The sequence below is a fragment of the Phaseolus vulgaris genome, unplaced genomic scaffold, assembly GCF_000499845.2.
Source record: "Phaseolus vulgaris cultivar G19833 unplaced genomic scaffold, P. vulgaris v2.0 scaffold_29, whole genome shotgun sequence".
Taxonomy (NCBI): Eukaryota; Viridiplantae; Streptophyta; class Magnoliopsida; order Fabales; family Fabaceae; genus Phaseolus; species Phaseolus vulgaris.
The window spans coordinates 12,881-36,311 of record NW_027174097.1 but is presented as its reverse complement, the minus strand read 5'-3'; the positions used below and the strand labels follow the sequence as shown (position 1 = coordinate 36,311).

The window sequence follows — 23,431 nt, the reverse complement described above, 5'->3', positions numbered from 1 at the left end:
ATACAATTATTTAACGAAGAAAACTCAACGCAATTTTTCTTGACCTCTATATTGTGGTGGATAAATTTCAATTGGTGTTTGATTGAGTGGAATTTGACTTAAGGAGAGTCTAGCTCTACTTGGTAGGTACTGTTTTGGAGAAATTAATTGCTTAAATCATAAGATGATCAAGGCAAGGGGCAGTCACAAATACAAATACCAAAATACACCATACACTTTGAAGGACACAACAAAGAAGAGTAACACAAGTCAAAGGAGTGCCTAGCTGAAATTTAATTTGTGCAATTTAATTTCTTTGCATTTCTTGAATTGTAATTACTTTTCACTCTTGTTAATTAGTGGATTAATCACGACTTAGTCGGTGAGTGTGTCTTCAAAGGCTCAAAGTGTCTAAGAAGCCTCACCTAGGAACGACTAGTTTAAGCTTTCTAGGTTAGCCTTTGTTAATTTTTTAGCTAGTTTTTTCCTTACGTCAATATTTTGTTTAATCTTGCTTTAATTTGTGTACCGACCAAGTCATCGGGCGTGATGACGTGTCTTGCACGTGCCTAGGTGGGGGCGTGCTCAGTGGAACACGTAGGCAAGAAAAGATGGATGGTTCAGAGGTGAGCGTGGTCGCCGGTTCATGGAACTGGCGTTCTGCGATGAACATGCCCGGTTGTCGCCGGGTTGGCTCGTCATCAACGTATTTGGCGATTGGCGATCATGTAGCTCGACATCGCCGCAGGAAGCACGTCGCCAGATCTTTCGACAAGCTCAGATTGAAGCTGGTGAAGGCCCAGAGGTGTAAGTTCAAGTGTACAACTCCAGTGAGGCGATTGTTGCGCCAACATGGGGCGTGAAGGGTGTTTGGGTTGAGGGGACAACTCGCCTATCAGCGACGGGATTCCCAGAGTGGACATTCGTTGATGGCAAGGTTTCCTCAGCCAGAACACACATGGCGCAGCGGTAAGGAGGGTGCCATTAGAGACAAGCGATATCACAGAGATGGTGCACTTTGCTGCACTCGATACTCGCCTTGTCGGGTGGTGCTCTAGAGCATGTCGCGTGTTTACTCCTTGAGTTGAGGACTTAGCCGCGCGACTAGCTACTATGCAAAAGTGACGTTCAAGTTGCCCCAGCCCAGATGACGACACGTGTAGGGTTTGATGCTCTCAGTTACTCCAACCCAGGTGATGACACGTGTAGGGCTGGGAGAAATAAAGAAGTGACGCTTGAGTTATCCTAGCTCAGATGATGACACGTGTAGGGCTGGGTGCTACCTGCCATCCCAGCCCAGATGGCGACACGTGCAGCGCTGGATGCGAGCCACGCGTCCAAAAGCATAACGGCTTGGAGAGAGGAAAAACCCAGCTATAAAGGTAACCTTAACAGAATTTGCAGAGGTACGTTTTCATTACGGCTCATTTTGCTAGGCTTGTGTGCTTTTCAGTACGGTCCTACAGAGCATATTTTCTCTCAGTTTTTTGGGTGTTCTTGTCACTGACTTGAGCGTCAGAGCGCCACCGGCCGCAGAGGCGCCACCGTGTGTTTTTCAGGTTCTCAGAGAGGCCATCTGTGGTGTGGACTTGGAGGGCACGTGGTGTCAAGCTGGTGAGGAAGACCGTGACGAGGCAACGCTCTTGCACTAAGTCAACCGGCAGGATCATCTGGCACCCACCGTGGGGCTGTATAAAAGGTGATTCCCAACCATAGTTCGTGTTTGTGGTGTCTTTGGTGTTTTCTGTTCGACTGCTCGCTATCGCAGTCGATTCCTGGAGTTTTCACCGTTTGTTTGGAGTTCTTTGAGTTGCTGAGTTTGCTGAGGAAGGATGAGGACAACACGCTCCAGTTTAGTCGTGCCATCAACAGACGAAGATGCTGTGTCCATGACACAAGTGATGGACATGATGAGGACGCTGCAGGAGAACGTGGCTGCATCGCGTTCTGAACAGGAAAGGATGCATGAGGCGCTGGTAGCCTCGCAAGCAAGGAATGAAGAGCTCAACAGATCAACGAAGAGCTGCGCAAAGCCCTTCAGGAGCGGGAGGAGCGTGCGACTGGGGACAGATTTGCACCTCCATCCCCACCGCGCAGCTTTCCTATGCCATTTTCCCAAGAGATCATGGACTCGGTGGTCCCGGCTAACACTGTGACGGTGAAAGCGTCTTTCACTGGGGTGGAGGACCCTGAAGCCCATCTCACGGCGTTTCATACTCAGATGATGCTCTCGGGGGGCTTAGATGCGGTGTACTGTAAGGTGTTCATGAGCACTTTGAGCGGAACAGCGTTGGACTGGTTCGTCAGTATACCTACTGGCCAGATTACCACGTTTCAAAAGTTTTCCAAGATGTTTGTTGAGCAGTATATAGTGAACAAGGCACCACCTTTGGTGTCTTACGACCTGTTTGATATAAGGCAGTGCCAAGGGGAGTCCCTGAAGGATTTCCTGAACAGATTCGGAGCTCAGATAGTCCGTTTGCCAGGAAAGGACGAAGAGATGTTCGTGCACGCCTTCAAAAAGGGTGTGTTACCTGGGCCTTTTAGTGAGTCGCTCATCAGGAGTCACCCCGCCACGTTCGCTGAAATCCGGCGACGTGTTGTGGCTCACATCGCCGCCAAAAGCGAGGTCACCGAGAAGAGGGGAAACGTGGCCCCAGCTAAACCGCGCGCCCAAGCAAGGGTACAGCTGCAGAAGGTAATGGAGGCGGCGGCGGGAAAGAGGGATCAAAGGATGCGCCATCCTTACGACCCTAAGAAAAATAAGAGCAAGGGGCCAGGGTGACCCAGGGAGACTAATCGCCCCCCAAGGTACGAGTTTGTAATGGGTTTGGCCGATTTGATCGCCATCCCAAACATTGCTGCCAGGCTCAAAGTGCCTGAGAAAACGACGGAGAAGGTTTTGGGGCCAAAGCCAGACGCATGGTGCGAGTTCCACAAGAGTTTTGGCCACTCTATTAACTCGTGTTTGGCTCTGGGACACCAGCTCGCCGAGCTGGTCAAATGTGGTTTCCTGAAGGATTACTTGCTAGAGAAGCAAGCGGACCAAGCGTCAGGATCTCAACCGGCGGGCAGCAGCACGAGGTGCCCATTCACGGTGAGATCCACACCATAGTTGGCGGATTCTCCGGCGGGAGGTGCACTGCGTCGCAACGCAAGAGGTACGCGAGGTCGGTAATGTCAGTGGAAATCTTTGAGGATCACTCGCCCGACGTGGACATCACGTTCACCAAGGGGGACTTTAGGGACGTGGTGCCTCACGACAACGATCCTATTGTGATCTCGCTCGTCACAGCGGGAAGGACTGTCCACCGGGTGCTGGTCGACCAAGGAAGTTCAGCAGATGTGATGTTTTGGCCGACTTTTGAGAAGTTACAACTGTCCCCCGATCAACCGAGACCATATGGGGGCTGCTTGTACGGTTTTGCCGGAGACCAAGTGGAGGTGAGGGGGTATATCGAGTTGAGGATGACCTTCACTGACGGTCTGGCCTCACGAACGGAGAAGATCAGGTATCTTGTTGTAAACGCCCCGTCAGCGTACAACATACTGTTGGGAAGGCCAACGCTCAACAGAACAGGAGCTGTGCCTTCGACAAGGCACATGAAGGTCAAGCTGCCGTCTATGGAGGGCATGATCATCACTATTTGCTCTCACCAGAAGGAGGCGAAGAAGTGTTACGAAAACAGCCTTAAGAACAAGAGGTATGTGTGCCACGTAACCACAATGCCTCCCCTTGGCGTGGAGCCGGAGCGCAAATCCCGGCGAGTTTCGGATACGGCGTTAGAAGTGGTCGCCGAGGGCGATGTGCCAATGGGGAATGTAGAGGCGAGGTCAGAGAGCTGGGAGGGAGAAAGAAACTGCTCGGAGACCGCCAGAGAAACTGGTATCGCGAGGGCGCTGATCGCCAGCGAAAGGAAACCTCAGCCAGTAGAGGAATGGCTCGAGAAGGAGATCATCGGTAAGGTGTTTAAGTTGGGAAGAACCTTGGATGGCGAGACGCAAGACCAAATCGCCAAGGTGATAAGTAGACACTTGGATGCGTTTGCGTGGGCTGCTTCAGATATGCCGGGAATCGACCCCGATTTCTTGTGCCATCGTTTAGCAATGGACCCCCAAGTCAGGCCCATCCGCCAAAGAAGAAGAAAGTTCAATGAGGAGAAGAGACATGCGATCAAGGAAGAGACACAGAAACTCCTTGCAGCGGGCCACATCAGGGAGATCCAATATCCAAAATGACTCATTAATTTTGTTCTGGTCAAGAAGAGCAGCGGAAAATGGCGGATGTGTGTTGACTTTACAGACCTGAACAAGGCCTGCCCAAAGGATTCTTATCCTTTGCCAAGCATAGACGCCCTGGTAGACAGTGCATCGGGGTGCAAGCTGCTTAGTTTTCTGGATGCCTTCTCGGGGTACAATCAAATCAAAATGCACCCCATGGACGAAGAGAAGACCGCCTTCATGACGGAAAGGTCATGCTATTGCTACAGGGTAATGCCCTTCGGGTTGAAGAATGCAGGGGCCACATACCAAAGGCTGATGGACAAGGTGCTCGCACCCATGCTCGGAAGGAATGTGCAGGCGTACGTCGACGACATGGTCGTGACGTCCCTGGAGAAAGACAGGCACGTCGCCGACTTGGAAGAGTTGTTCATCACGATAGCCAGGTACAAGCTGAAACTGAATCCTGAAAAGTGTGTTTTTGGTGTAGAAGCAGGGAAATTTCTGGGGTTTCTCCTGTCGGAGAGGGGAATCGAGGCTAACCCCGAGAAGTGCGCCGCCATTTTGGCAATGAGGAGCCCCGCCAATGTGAAGGAGGTGCAGCAACTCACGGGGCGGATGGCCGCCCTGTCCCGATTCGTATCGGCAAGCGGAGAGAAGGGCCACCTATACTTCCAATGTTTGAAAAGGAACAACAGGTTTGTTTGGACAAAGGAGTGTGAGGAGGCCTTCGTAAAGCTCAAGGAATATTTGGCGAGCCCTCCAGTTCTGTGCAAGCCCCAAGCTGTAACACCGCTCAGGCTGTACTTTGCCATAACTGAGAGGGCGATCAGCGCAATGCTCGTGCAGGATCAGGATCAGATCCAGAGGCCCATATATTTTGTTAGCAAGGTGCTGCAAGGCCCAGAGGTGAGGTACCAGGCCCTAGAAAAGGCAGCATTAGCGGTTGTATTCTCGGCGAGGAGATTGCACCATTACTTCCAGAGTTTTACGGTATTGGTGATGACTGATCTGCCAATCCATAAGGTTTTGAAGAAACCCGATATGGCCGGAAGGATGGTGAAATGGGAAGTCGAGCTGTCGGAGTTCGACATCAAATATGAACCCCGGGGATCGATCAAAGGGCAAGTCTTCGCCGATTTTGTGGTCGAGTTGTCCTCCGAAGTAGCACAGAACGCCGAGGATGACTTTCGCTGGGTACTCTCGGTTGATGGGTCGTCCAACCAGCTGGGCAGCGAGGCTGGGGTCATTTTGGAAGGGCCCAACGGAGTGTTGATAGAGCAATCATTAAGGTTTGCTTTCAAAGCAAGCAACAATCAAGCAGAGTACGAGGCTTTGATCGCCGGAATCCTGTTGGCGAAGGAAATGGGGGCGAAAGTGCTGATGGCCAAGAGCAATTCGTTGTTGGTCACTGGACAAGTGACTGGCGAGTTCCAAGCCAAGGACCCGCAGATGGCAGCCTACTTGGAGTACGTGCAAGAGCTAAGGAGATCTTTTGCTTCATTTGAAGTGGTGCACGTGCCGAGAGAACAGAATGCCCGAGTTGACTTGCTAGCCAAGCTCGCCAGTTCGGGCAAGGGGGGCAGGCAAAGGACCGTCATTCAAGAAACCTTGAAAGCGCCTCGAGCATTCGTGGTAGACCACCAGGTTCTTCATGTTTGCAGATCAATGGAAAGAACAGCGAGAAGTCATAGATCCCTGACGCAAGAAACTCTGAGGACGCAAGAAACTCTGAAGACGCAAGCAATGCCAGCAGCATGCCAACTGGCATAAGGCGCCCCCAGAAGAGTTAAAGTCAATCTACAGTCCTTGGCCGTTCCACACGTGGGGAATCGACATCCTGGGACCCTTCCCATTGGCAATCAGACAAATGAAGTATTTGGTTGTGGCGATCGAATACTTCACAAAATGAATTGAAGCAGAACCAGTGGCCCAGATCACCGCACACAAAATCCAGAGTTTCGTATGGAAGAATATTGTGTGTCATTTTGGCGTGCCCAAGCGTCTACTATCAGACAATGGGACCCAGTTCGCAAGCTACCTGTTGAAGAAACTTTGCAAGGACATCGGGACACAACAAGTGTTTGCATCTGTGGAACACCCGCAAACGAATGGGCAAGTGGAGTCCGCTAATCGGGTTCTGCTCAGAGGATTGAAGAGGAGGTTGGAAAAGGCCAAGGGGTCTTGGGCTGAGGAGGTTCCCCGCATAGTGTGGGCATACCATACTACTGAGCAATCGGGAACCCACGAAACCCCGTTTAGCTTGGTGTACGGGTGCGACGCGATGATCCCAGTTGAAATCCAAGAGAGCTCGCCGAGGTTTCTGAACTTCGTGTCAGAAGACTCGAACGAAGAGAGGAGGATGAACTTGGATCTGCTGGATGAGGTCAGGGAGGAAGCGCGGGTGAAGGCCGAAGCAGTAAAGAGAAGGGTCGAGCGCAAGTACAACTCCAAGATAAAGCCAAGGCAGTTCGGAGATGGCGATCTGGTGATGAGGAAGGCCCATCAATACGAGATGGAAAACAAATTGTCGCCCAAGTGGACCGGTCCATTCAGAATAACCGAAGCACTCGGGAATGGCGCCTACCGCTTGGAGACGCTGGAGGGAGGGGCGATCCCCCGCACATGGAACGCCACCCACCTCAAGTTTTACTACAGCTAAGGCATTCTAAGTAGCAATAAACTCCAACAGTTGAGATGTATCAGTTGAAACAATTTTTCAAGGGGGCACTCTTTTCCCCGAGAAGGGTTTTTAATGAGGCCACCCAATAAAGAAAGTTTCGAAGTTTCTAGAAGTTTCCCAGTTATTAAATTTGCATGCTGTTTGTTTTTTAAGTTTGCGGGGAAAGATAAAAAATAGTAAACCCAAATCGCATGCATCCAGTACAAAATTTTCGAAACGTGAAGTCTTTAAAATCCTCATCGCCACCCGGCGACCGGAGGTACAAGTTTAAGTTTTAAGTCCTCTTCGCCACCTGGCGATCGGAGGCACAAGTAGATTTAAATTTTTTTCTGACCGCCGCTAGGCGAGAAAGAGATTTAGAAAAGACCTCCTCGCCTTGAGCGAGTGCAGGCGAGAAAGAGATTTAGAAAAGACCTCCTCGCCTCGAGCCAGCGCTGGCGAGAAAGAGATTTAAAAAGACCTCCTCGCCTTGAGCGAGCGCAGGCGAGAAAGAGATTTAAAAGACCTCCTCGCCTCGGGCGAGCGTAGGCGAGAAAAGATTAAAGTCCTACTCGCCATGAGCGAGCACAGGCAAGAACAGATCGCAAGACCTCTTTGCATGAGCAAGTTGAGGCAAGTTGAAAGCCCTCAGTGCATCCGGGGGGGGGGGGGGAGGAGATGTAGCCCCTGGGCAAGTTGAGGCATCAGGAAAAGTCCTTCTCACCCTCGAGTGAGTTCAGGCAAGATGAAACTGAAAAGTCAGGGGTGTTAACGATCTCAAGTACGGGAAAGGAGGGTTGGAGAAGAACTCTTTCCCCTTGAGTGAGACACCAATATTGACCCAGTAAGACCAGTTAAGTTAGAAGTTAAAGGGTGGTGGGAGAGGTTCGCAGAGGGCACCCCACCACCCAGATGATTATTCTGAAACCCAGGGAGGTAGAGAAGGATCCGAAAGGCGGCTCTACCCCCAGATGGGGGAGCAAGGAGATAAGTAGTTCCAGAATAAGAAGGTGGGAAAATCGGGAGCGGCCCTGTCGGGACGCGTTTGATTGAAAGGAAGGTGGCGTCGCCAGAAACCCATGTTCTAAGATTGAGGTATAAGGAGAACCGCATGGCGAGAGCCGCACCACCGAAGTTCTGGGTGACGATGTAGAGATGCCTTTGGCCCTTGATGGGTCAGGCGAGAGAAGTTCCAGGTGGTAAGTAAGTAGTTTCGTACTAAACGTTATCGCTTCAAATTAACCATTTGTTTAAGTTAAGGTGGTTTGCAGAAAGTTAAGCATCGGCGAGTGCAATGTGCGTTGAGTTTTAAAAGTTAAGTACAGGTTGGGGCGAAGTACATGAGTTAAGAAGCAGTTCGAAACAATTAATCGCACGACAGATAAGTCGAAAGACTAACATACATATGTATCTATATGTGTGCACATAAGTATTAAACAGTTCGAACAGAATGAAAATATTACATATGGGTCAGAGTGAGGCACGAAGGGTTTTAAGGCGATGGATCAGCTGGGGGCACGATTTTGCCATCGACCACTTCGCTGTACACGGAGAACTCGGACAGGTCCAGATCGGGAAACTTGCAGGCGAATTGCTCCAGAGCTACCCCGAAGCCGGAAATGAGAACTTGGGCGGCCTTGAGCTGGAGCTCTTCGAGTTTTTCTTTGAGCTCGTTGTTCTCTTCGCGAGCCCGGGCCAACTCAGCAGCTGATCCGATCGGTCATCGGTAGTCGATGACGTCAGCAGCAGAGAACCACGTGGACCACTCGCAGGGTGACACGTGGACCAGGTGACAGAGAGATCAGGGAGGCGATCGCCAAGAGCGGTGATCGGGGGTCAGTAATCAAGTGACCACCGACAGATCAGGCGGCAGAGAGGTCAGGGGACAGATCACCCAGAACGGTGATCGGTGGTCAGTAGCCAAATGGCCATCAACAAACTAGTTCCCAGACTAACGCCTGGGGGCAGAACGCGAGAAGCAAATAGAGCACTGATCAGTCATCGGGTGCATTGTCATCGGGGTCTCGTGTTACACGCAGTTAAACTGGGACTGAGGTTCCCAGCGAGAGCGTTACACATGGACCTCGCATGAGCACATCTCAGGGAATCGCGCACGAGAGTGGCCTGAGGGAGCTAGTAAACCGATCAGTGATTGGTGACTCCCTCAACCCATTACGTGCGTGAAGGGTAAGCCGTCTACGCAGAGAGCAACGCTTGGTGAGTGTGCCTAGACCGACCACACCTGGCGTTCTCCTGAGAGTATGCGATTTGCCCAGATGAAAGAAATATGCTAAGTTACTCCGCAAGGGAATAACTAAGCACACAAAGAGAAGCGCTAGAGCCCTTCCAGTAAGTGACACGTGTGTGGTTAGATGTGAGTCGCATGCCTCCACGTGTCATCATCTGAGAGGGGTGCGGTCCAGATAAAGGTGCACTCCGTACCGCTAAAGGTACAGACAAGCGCAGCCAAGCGCAGAGACGCGCAGACACGCACAGACACCAACACTCTACTGATTCTGGAGGTACATTGTCTCAGAAAAGCATAACAGGGTTCAGGCGGAGTTGGCTGCGTCGTAGAGTGGGAACGACGAGCTGAATCGCGTCAACGAAGAGTTGAGGAGGACGCTGCAGGCGCAGAGGGAACACGTGGTTGACGAAAGGACGTCGAGGCAGCCATCGCCTCCAAGAGCGTTCCCCATGCCATTCTCCCCTGAAATCATGGGAACCATGGTGCCTCCCAACCTGGTGGGGGTGAAGGCGTCGTTCACAGGGGTAGAAGACCCGAAGGCGCACCTGACGGCGTTCCACACCCAGATGATGTTGTCTGGGGGCTCAGACGCTGTGTACTGCAAAATGTTCATGAGCACATTAAGCGGAATCGCCATGGAGTGGTTCGTGAGCTTACCAGAAGGACATATCACGTCTTTCCCTCAGTTTTCAAAGCTTTTCACTGAGCAGTACATCGTCAACAAAGCACCTGCAGTGGTGTCATATGATTTGTTCGACGTGCGTCAGTACCAAGGCGAGTCGCTGAAGGACTACCTCAACCGCTTTGGAGCACAAGTGGTGAGACTGCCCAGCAAAGATGAAGATATGCTGGTGCACGCGTTCAAGAAGGGAGTGCTGCCTGGCCCCTTCAGCGAGTCTCTCATCAGGAGCCATCCCAGCACCTTTGCAGAGATCCGGCGTCGTGCGGTGGCGCACATAGTGGCAGAAACAGAGGTTTCTGAGAAAAGGGGGAGTGCTGCACCACCAAGACCGCGTGGAGGGCAAGGGAAACCGCAGCAAGCAAGGGTGCATGAGGCCAAGGAGGGGAAAAGGGTGCAGGAAAAACCTCGCCCCTACGCACCAGGCAAGGACCAGGGCAGAGGGCGTGCAAGGGAGAATAACGCACCCCCAAGATACAATTTCATGGTGGGATTAGCGGATCTCATCGCGCTTCCTGGTGTAGCAGCAAGACTACGCGTACCGGAGAAGACTGATAAGGTACTTGGTAGAAAGAAGGATGAGTGGTGTGAGTTTCACCAGGCCTTTGGCCACACACTCCACTCCTGTTTGGCGTTGGGACACCAACTGGCAGAGTTGGTGAAGTCGGGGTTCCTAGCAGATTACCTGCGCGAGCCGCAGGGTGATCGCGCGTCGGGATCCCAGGCTGGAGAACAGCAGCATGAAGTTCCTGTGCACGGGAAAGTGCAAACAATCGCGGGAGGCTTCTCTGGCCGGGGATGCACCGCGTCGCAGAGAAGGAGGTACGCCCGATCGGTTATGGTGGTAGACTCGATAGACGAGAGCCATTACCCTGAAGTAGATATTGTCTTCAGGAAAGCTGACCTACGGGACGTTATCCCGCACGATAACGACCATGTGGTCATTTCCCTCATCACAGCAGGAAGACGAGTGCACAGAGTGCTCGTAGATCAAGGAAGCTCGGCAGACGTCATGTTCTGGCCGACGTTTAACAAGTTGCAGTTGTCCCCTGATCAACTGAGGCTGTATACCGGGTGTCTCTAGGTTTTGCAGGAGATCAGGTAGAGGTGCGGGGATACATTGAGCTGAGGACAACGTTCACTGATGGAACGACAGCCCGCACTGAAAGGATAAAGTACTTGGTGGTGAACGCCCCTTCCGCCTACAATATTTTGTTGGGGAGGCCAACCCTCAATAGGTTGGGAGAAATACCATCAACGAGGCACATGAAGCTGAAGCTGCTGTCGATGGAGGGGACCGTAATAACCTTCAAGTCGGATCAGGCTGAGGCTAGACGCTGTTATGAGAACAGCCTAAAGCAGAAGAGAAGCGTATGCCACGTCACCACGACACCCCCACCAGGTGTGTGCGAAGAGCGATCAGTGGTTAGGGAAACACAGGGTGCTCAGAGGATGGAGAACGCTACGGTGGGGGGCTCCCAGGTAGCTCAGGTGGAAGAAGAAGAGGAAGGCGCGATCGCTCCTCGCGAGTCAGGGATCGCGAGGGCGGTCATCGCCAGTGAGAGAAGGCCCCACCCAGCCGAAGGATCATGCAGCTGATTTGGAAGAACTATTCACCACCATCGCCAAGTACAGACTGAAGCTCAACCCTGAGAAGTGTATTTTTGGCGTGGAGGATGGGAAGTTTTTGGGTTTCCTCTTAACAGAGCGGGGAATCGAAGCTAACCCAGAGAAGTGCGCAGCAATCGTGGCAATGAGGAGCCCGACGACGGTGAAGGAGGTGCAGCAGCTCACCGGTCGCTTGACAGCCTTATCCCGGTTTATGTCCGCTGGAGGGGAGAAGGGTCATCTGTACTTCCAGTGTCTTAAACGCAACAGCAGATTCCTTTGGACACAGGAGTGCGATGAGGCCTTCATAAAACTGAAGGAGTACCTGGCGAGCCCACCAGTCTTGCGAAAACCTCAGGTAGGCACCCCTCTTCGTCTATATTTCGTTGTGACGGAGAGAGCAGTCAGCTCAGTCCTGGTGCAAGACAAAGATCAGGCCCAGAGGCCTGTGTACTTCGTGAGTAAGGTGCTGCAAGGCCCTGAAACAAGGTACCAGGCCCTCGAGAAGGCTGCCCTGGCGGTGGTTTTTTCAGCAAGGAGACTCAGGCATTACTTCCACAGCTTCACAGTGGTGGTGATGACAGATCTGCCCATCCAAAACGTGTTGAAAAAACCTGACGTAGCAGGAAGGATGGTCAAGTGGGCGGTGGAATTGTCAGAATTTGACATTCAGTACGAGCCCCGAGGACCGATCAAGGGGCAGGTGTTCGCGGACTTTGTAGTCGAGCTGTCGTCGATCGCGACACCTGCAGAAGGTTCCGATTTCCGATGGGTGTTATCGGTGGATGGCTCCTCTAATCAGCAGGGGAGCGGCGCTGGAGTCATCCTGGAAGGCCCGAACGGGGTACTGATCGAGCAGTCCCTCCGCTTTGCCTTAAGGCTAGCAACAATCAGGCGGAGTATGAAGCCCTGATCGCAGGAATGTTGCTAGCAAGAGAAATGGGAGCAAGAAACCTGCTGGCCAAAAGCGACTCTTTGCTAGTCACAGAGCAGGTCACAGGGGAGTTCCAGGCAAAGGATCCCCAGATGGCAGCCTACCTGGAGCATGTACAGCTCCTGAAGACGTCCTTCATCGAGTTCGAATTGCTGCACGTGCCAAGAGAGCAAAATGCCAGAGCAGACCTGCTTGCCAAGCTGGCCAGCTCAGGCAAGGGGGGGAAGCAGAGGACCGTCATTCAGGAGACCTTGAAGGTACCGCGAGCGTTCGTGTCGGACAACCAGGTACTTCATGTGTGCAAATCAATGGAGCGTCTGACGATCGGTCATCGGTCGTTGACTCAAGAAACGTTGAAAGCACCGAGGGTGAGAGCGCGACCGTCGAAGATCGATGAGTTGATGGAGGTCCACGCGGTGAAGGAACCCGACACCTGGATAACGCCATACCAGTTATACTTAGAAGATGGTGTACTCCCACTCGACGTGGCAGAGGCAAAAAGGATAAAGAGGAGTTCAAGTAAGTTTACTCTAATAGATGGAAACCTCTTTAGATTTGGATTTTCTCACCCTGTGCAGGACTGTGTGCACGGCGGCAATGCACCAGACTCATGTCTGAGCTGCACGAGGGGGTGTGCGGAAGCCACGTAGGTGGTCGCGCTTTGGCAAGTAGGATACTCCGCGCGGGGTATTACTGGCCAAAGCTGAAGGAAGACTGCGTAAGGTTTGCTCAGTGCTGCAAACAGTGTCAACTGCACGCAAACTGGCACAAGGCACCTCCTGAGGAGTTGAGGTCCATCCATAGCCCGTGGCCATTCCACACATGGGGGATCGACATCCTAGGACCTTTTCCCCTGGTGATAAGGCAGATGAAGTTTCTCATCGTGGCCATCGAGTACTTCACCAAGTGGGTGGAGGCAGAACCAGTCGTACACATCACTGCACAGAAAGTCGAGCACTTCGTCTGGAAGAACATCGTCTGCCGTTTCGGAATACCCAAGAGGTTGGTCTCCGACAATGGCACCCAGTTCACGAGTCATCAGCTGAGGAAGATGTGTGAAGAGTTAAAAATACAGCAGGTTTTCGCTTCAGTGGAACACCCACAAACCAATGGGCAGGTGGACTCGGCCAATCGAGTACTGCTCAGGGGGCTAAAGCGAAAACTAGACAAGGCTAAAGGAGGCTGGGCAGAGGAGGTCCCCAGAATTGTATGGTCTTATCATACCACCCCACAGTCCAGCACCCATGAGACACCCTTCAGCCTTGTCTACGGGACAAACGGCATGATCCCTATGGAGATACAGGAGAGCTCCCCCAGATTCTTGAATTTCATTGCTGAAGGGTCCAATGAAGAGCGAAAGGTGAATCTCGACCTACTGGACGAGGTGCGAGAAGAAGCCAGAGTCAGTGCTGAAGCCGTAAAAAGAAGAGTAGAACGGAGGCACAACTCTAAGGTGAGGCTCAGGCGCTTCCAGGAAGGTGACCTGGTGATGAGAAAGGCGCATCAGAATGAGATGGAGAACAAGCTGTCTCCAAAGTGGACAGGCCCGTACAGAGTGATTGAGACGTTGGAGAACGGAGCTTATCGGCTAGAAACTCTGGATGGAGGAGCAATCCCCAGAACGTGGAACGCCACCCATTTAAAATTTTACTTCAGTTAAGTTGTAAAGTAGTTGCGTTCTCGTGCTAAAAGATACATGCTTTGTATGTAGTGGAAACAATTGAACAGACAAGGGGGCACTCTTTTCCCTAAGGAGGGTTTTTGACGAGGCCACCCAATGAAAAAAAAATAAATTTCCAGCATATCAAGTGTGCGCGAGTATTAAAGTTAAAATCCTCCTTGCCCCAGGTGCAAGTGCAGGTGATCGGTTAGGCCTTACTCGTCCTAGGCGCAAGTACTGGCACTGATCTAAGTCTTCCTCACCCCAGGTGTGAGCGCAGGCAGCTAAGGGTTTGAAAAGCCAGGGGTGCTAGTAAGACCAAGAGAGGGAAAGGAAAGATTTTGACAAATGTCCTTACCCACTTGGCATACACCAATATTGGCCCAGTAAGGCTCTTAGTCCAAAACCCTTCTCACCCCAGGAGTGAGGCAGGGAATGAACGACTCAATCCGCCGAAGGGTGATGACCTTGGGGAAAGTAAGAGGGGTTAGCGAGAAACACTTTTCTTTCCCCAAAACGAGGCATCACCTCGAGCGATCGATGTCAAAATCCTCTATGCACTTAGCGCTAGAGCGACAGAGAAGCTAAGTGAAGATCGAAGAACGATCACTGATGAGTCGTCAGTGATTGGTTAGTGGTGCAAAGCAGCGCACAAGAACTGTTAAACACAAGGCTAAGGGAGTAGCTAGTCGTGATCAAGTAGAGGCCAAGATCAAAGGAGGCAGATCGCGCTAGGCCTAAGCTGGTTAACACTTAGTCGTGTGCAAAGGGAAAGACAAAGCTTAAGATCGCGCTAAACCTAAGCTAGCTAACAGTTAGTCGAGCGCATGAAGAAAGGCGAAGCTCAAGAAAAATACAAGAGAAGAAGCTTATACGAATTGAGAGTATGTATTCACAACCAAGTCTTATACAAATTTTGAGTACTAAAAAAGTTGTGCAGAAGTAAAAATTTACAAGAAAGAGAAGAGATCAAGGGGGAGGAGGGGTGAGCTTTCCATCTACCACTTCGTGGTAAATGCTGAATTGCGAGAGGTCCAAGTCTGGGAGAACGCATCGGATTTGCTCGAGTGCCAGCTCGAATCCTTCAGTAAGGGCATCAGCACCCACGTTCATCAGATCAGCTTTCTCCGCCTCCAGTTTTTGCTTCGAGGCCTCCGCAGCATTTCTCTCAGTGGTAAGGGCAGCAAGGGAGGAGGCAACTTCTTCCAGTTGGCCCTTGGCTTCAGACAGTTTGCCCACCACCTCCTCAAGCCTCTTCTCTCCAGCAGCGGCCGCTTCCTTGGTGGACTCGAGCTCCCCCACTAGTTGAGAGTTCAGTTGGCGTAGGGAGGAGGTCTCGGCCCGTAGCTGCACCACCTCGCAGTCCAGTGAGCTAAGAGTTTGCCACATCAAGATCTCCGTCTTGATGGTCTCTTGGACCTGCGCTAGGTACTCCCTCCTAGCCTTTTCCACCATGCCCCGCATCAGCTCTACGGACCCTTGGGCAGCTTCGAAGTCACTTCGCAGTGACTCTTTGTCGTGCTCAAGCTCCCTTACCCTCTTCTTCAGGGCTATCTGCTTGCGGTGCTGGGTGGAAAATTCCAAAGAGAGCACCATCTGCCTGGCCAGGTGCATGTCCACCTCATCACCGTTCCATTCGACGAGCTCTCGGTTGCTGATGAGCTGTCGAAACAAGGTGATGACCCTGCTAAAGTTCTCGTGGCTAGCTCCAGAGGCGCTTGGTCGCGAGCTGGATCCACCACATTCAGCAGTTGCAGTGGAGGTTGGCAGTGGTGGCGGGAGACCCCCCGGATGAGCGGAAGCGCCCCCAGTAGGAGGAGCAGATGGACCAAGAGATTGGCCTGCTGGGGGGGAGATGACGGTTGAGAAGCTGGAGGCGGCTGTTGGCAGGGAGAGGGAAGGCACGTGGGCTCTGGGGCAGGTTGAGTAGAGGGAGGAGGGGGTGAACCTTCCTCTACCTCCACCACCTCGATCTCCCCAGGCTGGAGAGATGAGGCCCCCTCAACCGCTGGCAATTTCCTCTGGCGGTGTATAAGAGGAGAGCCAGAGCTTTCCTCTTCGGTTGAGGCAGCAGCAGCAGTAGCAAGTGAAGTAGAAGCCTTCACCAGTCTTTTTCTCTTCCTTCCTTGCTCGGGGCCTTCAGCTGGCGCGACCGAGAGTGGGGGGGCTGCAATGGGCTCGGTGGTAGAAGAAGAGGAGCCAGTTCCCTTGGTCCCCCGAAGCTTGGCAAGCTCCAGCAAAGCTTGCCTCCTGTCTTTCCCTGACATTGAATCTACATAGATGAGAAAAGGAAGAGTTAGATGGCCAAGTTACGCAAGTAAGTCAAAATATATACAAGCATGCGTGAGAAGGTGCAAGTATCCTAAGAGGTGGAAGAAAAAGAGCTACCTATGTATTTTTTCAGAGCCACCACATCAAACTCATCTTTGATGAGGCGAGCAGAGTTGTACTTGGCCCCCAGGAACAGCCCACATAGCTCGCGCTCGTAGGGGGCCATGACTTCAAGGTCCCTGGGTTTCTTGAATTCAACCCCAGGAACCTAGTAGAGGGGGTACCCCTCGAGCAGGTTTGGACTTTGTGGGGTGGCAGATATCATGTAGAACCTGCCTTTCCAGTCTTTGAAGGATTGCTGGTATAGGCCCAGGAGCACCCGTCCAGCAACCCCGTTCAGGCTAACCCAGGACCTGTCCCCAGGATTCTTCGCCTCGAAGAAATAGAGGAACACATCCACAGAGGCGTTGTGCCCGAAGTAGTTACAGAGAATCTGGAATGCCCGGATGAAAGCCCAGGCATTTGGATGGAGTTGGCAGGGCGCGACGTTCAACTCCATCATCAGCTCCTTCTCGAAAAAGGTGAATGGCAGGCGTAGCTTCAACCTTTTGAAGATGGCGGAGTAGATGAAGAGGAAGGGCACCCCATTGGTGGCCCTATCGTCCGCGTAGATGGGCATCCCTCGAGGAGGAATGCAGACTTGGATGTTGAAATCGTTTTCCCAGTCTATGGCGCACGAAGGTTCATCCGGGTCATGGCTCAGAAGGGAGGTGAGATGACCCTGTGGTAGCAGGGTGGATGTTTCGGCCAGCAACGCCAGGGGGGCCCAGTCGTAGACCCTGGCGTTGTCATGGTAGGAGGTGGCAACAGGCGGTGGTGGAGCTGGCGCACTCGCGGAAGGCTGTGCACCAGAAGATGAGGCAATAATGCGTGCGGTTTGTTTCAAGCGACCCATCGCGAGATAGCTGCAAATGGAGGAAAAACGAAAAGTCAGAATGAATGGAAGAAGAGGCAATGATGAATGGTTCGGTGAAAACAGAGAAGGGGAAGGAGAAAGAGATGCCCAGGTGAAAAGAGGAAGAAGGAGAAACAGAAATCAGAGCAAGAACGCGAAAAAAAAAACCCTAGCGCGGGTCGAGAGAGGGAAAATAGAGAAGATGAATGCATGATAACGAGAAAGATAAATGCAATCGGTAAAGATGACCTAAATAGATCCAGGAAGAAGAAAAACCATACCTTTGGAAGATCGCAAGAGGTTTGGAAGCAGAAAACTTGAAGAAAGATGGGTGCGCAGAGAAAGAGTTCGCAGGAAGTCTAAGAGTCGATTGAAGAAGGTGAAGGAACAGTGAAGGCGCGCGCCAATTTGAACAAGAGAAGCGCTAGCGGCACACCACGCTGGCCGTCGATGGGGCCACGTGTCGCAAGATTAAGGAAGGAAGTCCAAACGTTAAAGAAGCAGCACGTGAGGTGGCACGTGATGCGGTCTCACTTGCCACGTGGACTGAGGGCACGACCACTTAGTCTCTTCCCCGAGAACGAGTTCACAGCTCGAGACTGGGGGGCTTGTGATCCGATCGGTCATCGGTAGTCGATGACGTCAACAGCAGAGAACCACGTGGACCACTCGCAGGGTGACACGTGGACCAGGTGACAGAGAGATCAGGGAGGCGATCGCCAAGAGCGGTGATCGGGGGTCAGTAATCAAGTGACCACCGACAGATCAGGCGGCAGAGAGGTCAGGGGACAGATCACCCAGAACGGTGATCGGTGGTCAGTAGCCAAATGGCCATCAACAAACCAGTTCCCAGACTAACGCCTGGGGGCAGAACGCGAGATGCAAATAGAGCACTGATCAGTCATCGGGTGCATTGTCATCGGGGTCTCGTGTTACACGCAGTTAAACTGGGACTGAGGTTCCCAGCGAGAGCGTTACACATGGACCTCGCATGAGCACATCTCAGGGAATCGCGCACGAGAGTGGCCTGAGGGAGCTAGTAAACCGATCAGTGATTGGTGACTCCCTCAACCCATTACGTGCGTGAAGGGTAAGCCGTCTACGCAGAGAGCAACGCTTGGTGAGTGTGCCTAGACCGACCACACCTGGCGTTCTCCTGAGAGTATGCGATTTGCCCAGATGAAAGAAATATGCTAAGTTACTCCGCAAGGGAATAAATTAGCACACAAAGAGAAGCGCTAGAGCCCTTCCAGTAAGTGACACGTGTGTGGTTAGATGTGAGTCGCATGCCTCCACGTGTCATCATCTGAGAGGGGTGCGGTCCAGATAAAGGTGCACTCCGTACCGCTAAAGGTACAGACAAGCGCAGCCAAGCGCAGAGACGCACAGACACACACAGACACCCACACTCTACTGATTCTGGAGGTACATTGTCTCAGAAAAGCATAACAGGGTTCTGACACATGCCAGAAAAGCATAACAGAATTCTGTTAGGCCCAGAAGCAGAGAGAGAGACATAAAAGAGAATCAGGGAGAGATTGAGGGGGGACGAAAAATAGAGAGCAAGAGTTTTTCACACACACTACTAGTTTTCTCATTTGGTGGTTCTGTGGTCTAACTTGATCGTCGGAGTGCAAACGGCCGCTAGAGGCGCCGTCTGTGTGATTTTGCAGAGAACACAGTCGCGTAGACGGGACAGAGAGTGCTACGAAGCGATTCCTCCACGTTCGAGTTGCCGGCAGGATCAGCAGCAGTCTCACCTAGTTCTTTGATCGCCTTATCCCGATCTTGCTCGACTTTGCCCAGAAGAACTTCCCTTTCGGTTGACTTCTTCTCGAGCTTGGACACTTGAGCCTCGTCGGCCTTTCTCGCCTCCACCAGCTCCGCAACCTGCTTCCTCAGGGGGACGAGCTTACTCTCCAAGTCTATGGTCTCCTGAACCTTATCATGCAGCTTTCTACGCAGCTCATTCTTGTCATCGCGCACGCTTACGAGCTCGTCTTTGAGCGCGTTCTCGACCCGCGAAAACTCGATGCCTTGCAGCAGCATGTCGCACTTGACCTTGTCGGTTTCAGCCTTCGCGGTGCTGGCCGCCTCTTTGTTGATGCGACAGTCGAGTTCGACTTTCTCCAAGTGGTCTTTTAATCCTTCAGCGACGATGTGAGGAAGGTTTTCGTTGGCCATAGCATGTTGGCGGGCGTTAAAGTTCTTCAAGGCCTCTTGGAGAGAAGTCGGAAGGCCCGGTGTTGACGGTGGGGGCGGAGGCTGGTGCTCACCACTGCCCTCACAAGTTTGGATGGCGAGGGAAGTTTCAAGGTGCGGTGGTGAGGTCGGGAGCTCTTCGCACTAGTGCAGAAACATAAAACAAATGCGGTTGTTTTGAATTTATAAATGCGGCTTTATAACCGCATTTGATCAACACGCACTTGTAAATCAAGAAATATAAATGCGGCTATATAGCCGCATTTATAAATACCATTTACAAGTGCGGTTATTTGCTTTAACCGCACTTGTATATGCCGAATCATTAAAAAAAATTAAAAATTTTAAAACATCGTCAATCTTGTGTGAAGCCAAGATTGATGAAGAGTCACGGGAGCGAACAACGGTGGCGGCAGCAGAAGCGACGACGGACAGGGAAGCAGCAACGGAGCAAACCAAAAAATCCACAAGAAACCACGAAGACAATGAAAGAGTGCTTCGAGACCACTAATGCAAGGAAAAAAACATATATAAGAAAAACGAAAAACATTTATGCATATATTTGTGAAGATGAAGAGGAAAAAAGAGAGTTCAAGAAACTTACATTGCACAAATGGAATGCAGATGCAGTAGAAGGAGACGAACTCAGAGTGCAAACACGAAACGAAGGCAAAGACGAGAAATAAAGTTTGAAATTGTGTGTGGCGCGCTTCAAAATTTAAGGTAAAAAAGGATTTACGAATGCGGTTAAAGGTAAAACCGCATTCGTAAATCAAAGAATTTTGATTTACGAATGCGGTTATTCAAATAACCGCATTCGTAAATCAAGCGCTTTGATTTACAAGTGCGGTTATTCAAATAACCGCATTCGTAAATCAAGCGCTTTGATTTACGAATGCGGTTATTCAAATAACCGCATTCGTAAATCAAAATAATTTCAAAAATGCCACCGCGTTTTTTTCGAAAGCGGGTAGCGCAAAAGCCGCACTAAATAAAGCGTATCCTTTTCTTCTTTTTGCACTAGTGTCGGCAGCTTGAGAGGAAATCTGCGTGTCGGCGAGCTGCTCAGGAGCGGCCTCAGCCATTGAGGCGTTTGTAACAAGGACATCCCCAGCAGACTCGAATGGTGTGGAGGCACTGGGGGGGGGGTTCTCGATGAAGTTTAGGGCAGCGCTCTCAACGGCTGGAGGCTCGACCACAACCCTCCTTTTCCTCTTGCAGACCAGCCCGTCTTCGGTGCTTTCATCCGCTTCTTCGTCTGATACCACCCTGGGGCTTTCCTTTTAGCCTTCTTCAAGGGGAGTTTCTCACGTTGGGGGGCTGGAGGAGCAGCAGTTGTGGGTGGACCAACCAGCGGGGACTTGTCTTGAGCAGCGGCGATCTCCGCAACAAAGTTTGGCACGGTTTGGGAACCCGCCGCGAGTTTGTGGAGCTTGCCTATGACGCGTAGCTCAGCAATCCGATTCTTCCCCAGCATCATATCTGCATTAGCGACACACAGTTATCACAAAGTTTCGACAGTCAACGAGGTACAGAAAGATAAACAAAAGAAAACAATGCGTGGGAAAGTTAAAACGACATGAGAGTCGTAACAGCAACATCAAAGCAAAGGCAGGGCGATACAAGTATAAGCTAAGGGATCTCAAAGACCCGAGAACGAACCTATGTGAACATCTAGCTGGTCTTCGAGAAACTCGAAGGTGATGATGGAGGAAGTGGGCAGAACCACGTTGGAAGAGGTGACCCTTTTCCTGAAGCCGCACAAGTCCTTGTCGAGGTCTCCCATTTTCTCTAGCCCCCGGGCCTTCCTGAAGCTTGAGTCTTTCTTTCCCTTGTTCACCCAGTACAAGGGAAATCCGTCGAGAAGGGCAGGGTCTTGATCGTTGCAACACACACGCACGAACTTCCCCTTCCAATCCTTATAGGATTGCTGGAAAATGGAGAGGATAGACCTCCCAGCGACCCCGTTGAGGCTGACCCATTGGCGATCACCCGGGTTCTTCGCCTCGAACAAGTACAAGAATACGTCGACAGAAGCCGGGAATCCCAAGTGGGCGTAGAGAATCTGGTAAGCTCGCACGAACGCCCAGCTGTTGGGATGGAGCTGGGCAGGGGAAATGTCGAGCTCGGTCAGAAGCTCCCTCTCGAAGCGTGTGAAGGGAAACCGGAGTTTGACCTTCTTGAACATAGTTGTGTATATGAAGCAGAAGGGGGTCTCGTCGCTCCCTTGATCATCGGTGCAGATTGGCTCACCGGGAGGACAAGGCCGCACGACCATTCTGTTGTCATGCTCTTTATTGAAAGAGAGGTTTTCCCTGTCACCCTTCTTGAGGCGGAGGATGTCAAGGTCGGAGTTAACGGATGAGGTTTCACCCAACAAGGTCGCGGAGGCCCACGGGTATAGACGCTTATAGTCTGGGAGAGGTTTCACCATCGCTTTGGTTTGTGGTGGGTTTGGTTGTGGTTGGCTGGGATGAGAGGACACGGGTCTCGCGACTCGGTCGGAAGGGACGTTGGAACCCCTTGGGGGGTCGAGGGAAGATGAGGGGTTTGCCCTACGGGTTTTCGCTGGAGGGTTGCGAGGAGATGGAGGAGGGTTTGGTGTGGTTTTTGGACGAGTCAGTGATGAAGCTGCAAGAAGACGAAAAGGCATAAGAGTTCGCAAACAGAAAGACTTGACAGAAGGGGAGAAGAAGGAAGAACAATAGGGGTTCGCAGAGAAAGGTTGAGAAACCCTAAGCGAGGAAAAAGGAAAACAAAACAGAGAAACATCCCACAACGTATGCTCCAGAAAAGTATTGGATGATGCAAACCGATTAAAATGTAGCAAATATCAGTAGGAGTGACAAAAGAGTTACCTTTGTATGATCAGAAGAGAGCCCAAAAGGATGGAGGTTGGGAGAATCGGAGCGTTCGCTGGAGCGTTTTGAGAGTTCGAAGAGAGGTGGAAGATAATGAAACAACGAAATGGCGCGAAGGGTTTAAGAGTTTCGAAGAATGTCGAACGTTGCGAGAAGCGCAAATGACAGTGAACAATGGCCGTTGATGGGTCCACGTGTCGAATGATCGAAGGAGTTGGTGAAATGTCAAGTCGGTGAACAGTTTTAGCGCCAACGCGCAAAGCCACGTAAGCCGCCGGATTTAAACCTCTTTAGTCTCCTCACTAAACAAGTCGCAGCTCGAGACTGGGGCGCTTGTGTACTGACAAAGTCATCGGGTGTGATGACATGTGTTGCATGTGCCTAGGTGGGGGCGTGCTCAGTGGAACACGTAGGCAAGAAAAGATGGATGGTTCAGAGGTGAGCGTGGTCGCCGGTTCATGGAACTGGCGTTCTGCGATGAACATGCCCGGTTGTCGCCGGGTTGGCTCGTCATCAACGTATTTGGCAATTGGCGATCATGTAGCTCGATATCGCCGCAGGAAGCACGTGGCCAGATCTTCCGACAAGCTCAGATTGAAGCTGGTGAAGGCCCAGAGGTGTAAGTTCAAGTGTACAACTCCAGTGAGGCGATTGTTGCGCCAGCATGGGGCGTGAAGGGTGTTTGGGTTGAGGGGACAACTCACCTATCAGCGACGGGATTCCCAGAGTGGACATTCGTTGATGGCAAGGTTTCCTCAGCCAGAACACACATGGCGCAACGGTAAGGAGGGTGCCATTAGAGACAAGCGATATCACAGAGATGGTGCACTTTGCTGCACTCGATACTCGCCTTGTCGGGTGGTGCTCTAGAGCATGTCGCGTGTTAGTTTACTCCTTGAGTTGAGGACTTAGCCGCGCGACTGACTACTATGCAAAAGTGACGTTTAAGTTGCCCCAGCCCAGATGACGACACGTGTAGGGTTTGATGCTCTCAGTTACTCCAACCCAGGTGATGACACGTGTAGGGCTGGGAGAAATAAAGAAGTGACGCTCGAGTTATCCTTGCTTAGATGATGACACGTGTAGGGCTGGGTGCTACCTGCCATCCCAGCCCAGATGGCGACACGTGCAACGCTGGATGCGAGCCACGC

At 51.7% G+C, this 23,431-nt stretch overlaps 1 protein-coding gene across 1 annotated transcript; it reads right to left on the bottom strand.

Moving 5' to 3' along the window:
* Nucleotides 1-12,674: 12,674 nt before the first annotated feature.
* On the bottom strand, nt 12,675-15,587 carry LOC137817303 (uncharacterized). Its single transcript, XM_068620555.1, has 2 exons — nt 15,099-15,587; nt 12,675-12,764 (listed from the first exon to the last, which is right to left on the bottom strand). Exons 1-2 carry the CDS (start codon nt 15,585-15,587, stop codon nt 12,675-12,677), a joined length of 579 nt encoding a protein of 192 aa, XP_068476656.1.
* Nucleotides 15,588-23,431: the final 7,844 nt, after the last annotated feature.

What these genes read in the sequence shown, in the direction of transcription:
- LOC137817303 (XM_068620555.1), bottom strand. Translation starts at nt 15,587, where the DNA reads ATGGTGCTCTCTTTGGAATTTTCCACCCAGCACCGCAAGCAGATAGCC. An exon ending in AGAAAGCTGATCTGATGAAC is followed by an intron (nt 12,765 to 15,098) that starts GTGGGTGCTGAT and finishes GGCGTTATCCAG; the next exon opens with GTGTCGGGTTCCTTCACCGC.